The 6,519-nt window shown below is 53.0% G+C and overlaps 1 protein-coding gene across 1 annotated transcript; it reads left to right on the forward strand.

Annotated features, from left to right (window-relative positions):
* Positions 1-608: 608 nt before the first annotated feature.
* On the forward strand, positions 609-5,844 carry LOC124030721 (serine/threonine-protein kinase SMG1-like; the record flags this gene model as incomplete). The annotated part of the gene is made up of 4 exons (XM_046341937.1): positions 609-840; positions 2,591-2,716; positions 5,169-5,241; positions 5,747-5,844. Coding segments are annotated over exons 1-4 (414 nt in total), but the record flags the coding sequence as incomplete, so codon positions are not given.
* Positions 5,845-6,519: the final 675 nt, after the last annotated feature.

Raw genomic sequence — 6,519 nt, forward strand, 5'->3', positions numbered from 1 at the left:
AACGTATAAAACAAACAACTTGATTCTCGTGATACGGGCATTTGGAACATCGTGCTAATACCTTCAAATGAATTTAATATATCGCCCAGCCTTCATTTCTAGAGGCCATGTTTAGATGGGTGTTAAATGGAAACCAGCATTCATTTCTAGAGGCCATGTTTAGATGGTTGTTAAATGGAAACCAGCCATCCAGACAATGTAGACCTTTTTAAATGTTTTAGGATCTTTGTCAGGTTTTGTGTTGGTTTGTACTGACTCTCCTGTCTCTCCTCTCCCCCCTGTCTCTCCTCTCTCCCCCCTGTCTCTCCTCTCTCCCCCTGTCTCTCCTCTCTCCCCCTGTCTCTCCTCTCTCCCCCTGTCTCTCCTCTCTCCCCCTGTCTCTCCTCTCTCCCCCTGTCTCTCCTCTCTCCCCCTGTCTCTCCTCTCTCCCCCTGTCTCTCCTCTCTCCCCCTGTCTCTCCTCTCTCTCTCTCTCTCTCTCTCTCTCTCTCTCTCTCTCTCTCTCTCTCTCTCTCTCTCTCTCTCTCTCTCTCTCCTGTCTCTCTCTCTCTCCTGTCTCTCTCTCTCTCCTGTCTCTCTCTCTCCCCTGTCTCTCTCTCTCCCCTGTCTCTCCTCTCTCCCCTGTAGCAGTAAGCTGCTGTCAGAGCTGCGTCAGGAAGCAGCGGTATGCCTGGGTCTCCTGTGCACCGCTCTGAGCTATGAAACAGAGCGTATCTTCAAGTGGATGTTTGTCAAGTTCAGCTCCAGCACCCGGGACGAGGTCAGGCTGCTGTACCTGGTGGCAGCGTACCGAGCCCTGGAGGCAGCCGGGGAGAGGAAGGCCTTCTCACCTGTCATGCAGGTAGGAGGAACCAGGGCCCCGTTCATAGTGTCTCACAGTAGGAGGAACCAGGGCCCTGTTCATAGTGTCTCACAGTAGGAGGAACCAGGGCCCCGTTCATAGTGTCTCACAGTAGGAGGAACCAGGGCCCTGTTCATAGTGTCTCACAGTAGGAGGAACCAGGGCCCTGTTCATAGTGTCTCACAGTAGGAGGAACCAGGGCCCCGTTCATAGTGTCTCACAGTAGGAGGAACCAGGGCCCTGTTCATAGTGTCTCACAGTAGGAGGAACCAGGGCCCTGTTCATAGTGTCTCACTAGGAGGAACCAGGGCCCCGTTCATAGTGTCTCACTAGGAGGAACCAGGGCCCCGTTCATAGTGTCTCACATTAGGAGGAACCAGGGCCCTGTTCATAGTGTCTCACAGTAGGAGGAACCAGGGCCCCGTTCATAGTGTCTCACAGTAGGAGGAACCAGGGCCCTGTTCATAGTGTCTCACAGTAGGAGGAACCAGGACCCTGTTCATAGTGTCTCACAGTAGGAGGAACCAGGGCCCCGTTCATAGTGTCTCACAGTAGGAGGAACCAGGGCCCCGTTCATAGTGTCTCACAGTAGGAGGAACCAGGGCCCTGTTCATAGTGTCTCACAGTAGGAGGAACCAGGGCCCTGTTCATAGTGTCTCACAGTAGGAGGAACCAGGGCCCCGTTCATAGTGTCTCACAGTAGGAGGAACCAGGGCCCCGTTCATAGTGTCTCACAGTAGGAGGAACCAGGGCCCCGTTCATAGTGTCTCACAGTAGGAGGAACCAGGGCCCCGTTCATAGTGTCTCACAGTAGGAGGAACCAGGGCCCCGTTCATAGTGTCTCACAGTAGGAGGAACCAGGGCCCCGTTCATAGTGTCTCACAGTAGGAGGAACCAGGGCCCTGTTCATAGTGTCTCACAGTAGGAGGAACCAGGGCCCTGTTCATAGTGTCTCACAGTAGGAGGAACCAGGGCCCCGTTCATAGTGTCTCACAGTAGGAGGAACCAGGGCCCCGTTCATAGTGTCTCACAGTAGGAGGAACCAGGGCCCCGTTCATAGTGTCTCACAGTAGGAGGAACCAGGGCCCCGTTCATAGTGTCTCACAGTAGGAGGAACCAGGGCCCTGTTCATAGTGTCTCACAGTAGGAGGAACCAGGGCCCCGTTCATAGTGTCTCACATTAGGAGGAACCAGGGCCCCGTTCATAGTGTCTCACAGTAGGAGGAACCAGGGCCCCGTTCATAGTGTCTCACAGTAGGAGGAACCAGGGCCCCGTTCATAGTGTCTCACAGTAGGAGGAACCAGGGCCCCGTTCATAGTGTCTCACAGTAGGAGGAACCAGGGCCCCGTTCATAGTGTCTCACAGTAGGAGGAACCAGGGCCCCGTTCATAGTGTCTCACAGTAGGAGGAACCAGGGCCCCGTTCATAGTGTCTCACAGTAGGAGGAACCAGGGCCCCGTTCATAGTGTCTCACAGTAGGAGGAACCAGGGCCCCGTTCATAGTGTCTCACAGTAGGAGGAACCAGGGCCCTGTTCATAGTGTCTCACAGTAGGAGGGCTGACTTGGGATCGTTTTGACCTATTCACAATGAATAAAATGACATTGACGAGGGGGGGTGCCTGATCCTAGATCAGCACTCGTACCCTGATTAAGTTTTTGTTATAAGGCCCGGGGTTGTTGTTAGGGACGGTTACGTTGAGAGAGGGGCAGGGTGGGTAACTGACCGTCTGTGTCATGTTTTGTGTCAGCTGGTGATGAGTAGCCTGCAGTCCATCCTGGAGAACCTGGACACGCCGGAGCTGCTGTGTCAGAGCGTCCGCTGCATCCTGCAGGTGGCCCGCTGCTACCCACACGTCTTCAGCACCAACTTCAGAGTGAGTGGACACACACACACACACACACACACACACACACACACACACACACACACACACACACACACACACACACACACACACACACACACACACACACGTCTTCAGCACCAACTTCAGAGTGAGTGGCCACACACACACACACGTCTTCAGCACCAACTTCAGAGTGAGTGGCCACACACACACACACACACACACACACACACACACACACACACACACACACACACACACACACACACACACACACACACACACACACACACACACACACACACACACGTCTTCAGCACCAACTTCAGAGTGAGTGGCAACACACACACACACACACACACACACACACACACACACACACACACACACACACACACACACACACACACACACACACACACACACACACGTCTTCAGCGCCAACTTCAGACGTCAAATGTGAGCATCTGGTGGTGTTTCTTTCTTCTCCTACTGCCTGGTTCTCTCCCTCTTTCACTACCTCATCTCCTACTGCCTGGTTCTCTCCCTCTCTCACTACCTCATCTCCTACTGCCTGGTTCTCTCCCTCTCTCACTACCTCATCTCCTACTGCCTGGTTCTCTCCCTCTCTCACTACCTCATCTCCTACTGCCTGGTTCTCTCCCTCTCTCACTACCTCGTCTCCTACTGCCTGGTTCTCTCCCTCTCTCACTACCTCGTCTCCTACTGCCTGGTTCTCTCCCTCTCTCACTACCTCGTCTCCTACTGCCTGGTTCTCTCCCTCTTTCACTACCTCGTCTCCTACTGCCTGGTTCTCTCCCTCTTTCACTACCTCGTCTCCTACTGCCTGGTTCTCTCCCTCTTTCACTACCTCATCTCCTACTGCCTGGTTCTCTCCCTCTTTCACTACCTCATCTCCTACTGCCTGGTTCTCTCCCTCTTTCACTACCTCATCTCCTACTGCCTGGTTCTCTCCCTCTTTCACTACCTCATCTCCTACTGCCTGGCTCGCTCCCTCTTTCACTACCTCGTCTCCTCCTGCCTGGTTCTCTCCCTCTCTCTCTACCTCGTCTCCTACTGCCTGGCTCGCTCCCTCTTTCTCTCCCTCGTCTCCTACTGCCTGGCTCGCTCCCTCTTTCTCTACCTCATCTCCTACTGCCTGGCTCGCTCCCTCTTTCACTACCTCGTCTCCTACTGCCTGGCTCGCTCCCTCTTTCTCTCCCTCGTCTCCTACTGCCTGGTTCTCTCCCTCTTTCTCTCCCTCGTCTCCTACTGCCTGGCTCGCTCCCTCTTTCACTACCTCGTCTCCTCCTGCCTGGTTCTCTCCCTCTCTCTCTACCTCGTCTCCTACTGCCTGGCTCGCTCCCTCTTTCTCTCCCTCGTCTCCTACTGCCTGGCTCGCTCCCTCTTTCTCTACCTCGTCTCCTACTGCCTGGCTCGCTCCCTCTTTCACTACCTCGTCTCCTACTGCCTGGCTCGCTCCCTCTTTCTCTCCCTCGTCTCCTACTGCCTGGTTCTCTCCCTCTTTCTCTACCTCGTCTCCTCCTGCCTGGTTCGCTCCCTCTCTCTCTACCTCGTCTCATACTGCCTGCTTCGCGCCCTCTCTCTCTACCTCGTCTCGTACCGCCTGGTTCGCTCCCTCTCTCTCTACCTCGTCTCCTCCTGCCTGGTTCTCTCCCTCTCTCTCTACCTCGTCTCCTCCTGCCTGGTTCTCTCCCTCTCTCTCTACCTCGTCTCCTCCTGCCTGGTTCGCTCCCTCTCTCTCTACCTCGTCTCCTCCTGCCTGGTTCGCTCCCTCTCTCTCTACCTCGTCTCCTCCTGCCTGGTTCGCTCCCTCTCTCTCTACCTCGTCTCCTCCTGCCTGGTTCGCTCCCTCTCTCTCTACCTCGTCTCCTCCTGCCTGGTTCGCTCCCTCTCTCTCTACCTCGTCTCCTCCTGCCTGGTTCGCTCCCTCTCTCTCTACCTCGTCTCCTACTGCCTGGTTCTCTCCCTCTGTCTCTACCTCGTCTCCTCCTGCCTGGTTCGCTCCCTCTCTCTCTACCTCGTCTCCTCCTGCCTGGCTCGCTCCCTCTCTCTCTACCTCGTCTCCTCCTGCCTGGCTCGCTCCCTCTCTCTCTACCTCGTCTCCTCCTGCCTGGTTCGCTCCCTCTTTCTCTACCTCGTCTCCTCCTGCCTGGCTCGCTCCCTCTCTCTCTACCTCGTCTCCTCCTGCCTGGCTCGCTCCCTCTCTCTCTACCTCGTCTCCTACTGCCTGGCTCGCTCCCTCTTTCACTACCTCATCTCCTACTGCCTGGTTCTCTCCCTCTCTCTCTACCTCGTCTCCTACTGCCTGGTTCGCTCCCTCTCTCTCTACACCGTCTCCTCCTGCCTGGTTCTCTCCCTCTCGGTCTCTACCAGCAGGTCTTCTTAATGTCCCCCAGAGTGTCTACAGTGAAGTATGTGTGTTGTGTTGACCTTGCCTGTTGTGTGTGTGTGACAGGATACGGTGGATATCTTGGTGGGCTGGCACATTGACCACACACAGAAACAGTCTCTGACTCAGCAGGTCTCAGGTGAGTAGACACACACGTTTTCCATCTTCCTCTTAGTATAGAATATAATCAGAGTTCAGTGGGGTTGGACAGATTTCTGCAGGTCTGTAGTTGACACCAGTGTATGTTTTACACCAGGCTTGTCACGGGGGATCCAATCAGGACCCCACAGGTGGTTTGAGTTGAACTCCATATAGTTTAAATGGATTAAAACCAAACTGATTATGGACCGATATTCATAGTTTATTGGCAGTCAAGGACCATCAAATTCCCAACACTATCAATAGTGGAGTCGTTTCCTGGAAATGGCCTGCAATGACACAATAAGTAGAGTGCAGCCGCCCGGACCTCTGAACACTGAATACGGACCCTGGGGCAAAATGAGTTGGACACCTCTGGTTTTACACAAGTCAACTGTGTGTGTGAACTGTGTGCGAACTGTGTGTGCGAACTGTGTGTGCGAACTGTGTGTGCGAACTGTGTGTGTGTGTGTGTGTGTGTGAACTGTGTGTGTGTGTGTGTGCAGGCTGGCTGCAGAGCCTGGAACAGTTCTGGGTAGCAGACCTGACCTTCTCCACCACGCTGTTGGGACAGTTTCTAGAGGACATGGAGGCCTACGCAGAGGTCAGTAACACCACTACACACACACACACACACACACACACACACACACACACACACACACACACACACACACACACACACACACACACACACACACACACACACACACACACAGAGTTCTGGGTAGCAGACCACCGGTGGACTCTAATGAAGTTGTAGTGACATCAAGGATGATCAATGGAAATGTATTTAATCCATTAAGATTTCAGGCTTTAACACCTCAACATGTGGAATAAGTCTAGGGGTTTAACACCACAATAATAATAATAATAATAATATATGCCATTTAGCAGACGCTTTTATCCAAAGCGACTTACAGTCATGTGTGCATACATTCTACACATGTGGAATAAGTCTAGGGGTTTAACACAACAACATGTAGAATAAGTCTAGGGGTTTAACACAACAACATGTAGAATAAGTCTAGGGGTTTAACACAACAACATGTAGAATAAGTCTAGGGGTTTAACACAACATGTGGAATAAGTCTAGGGGTTTAACACAACAACATGTGGAATAAGTCTAGGGGTTTAACACAACATGTAGAATAAGTCTAGGGGTTTAACACAACAACATGTGGAATAAGTCTAGGGGTTTAACACAACAACATGTGGAATAAGTCTAGGGGTTTAACACAACATGTGGAATAAGTCTAGGGGTTTAACACAACAACAA

The sequence above is a fragment of the Oncorhynchus gorbuscha genome, unplaced genomic scaffold (assembly GCF_021184085.1).
Source record: "Oncorhynchus gorbuscha isolate QuinsamMale2020 ecotype Even-year unplaced genomic scaffold, OgorEven_v1.0 Un_scaffold_14484, whole genome shotgun sequence".
NCBI classification, from domain to species: Eukaryota; Metazoa; Chordata; class Actinopteri; order Salmoniformes; family Salmonidae; genus Oncorhynchus; species Oncorhynchus gorbuscha.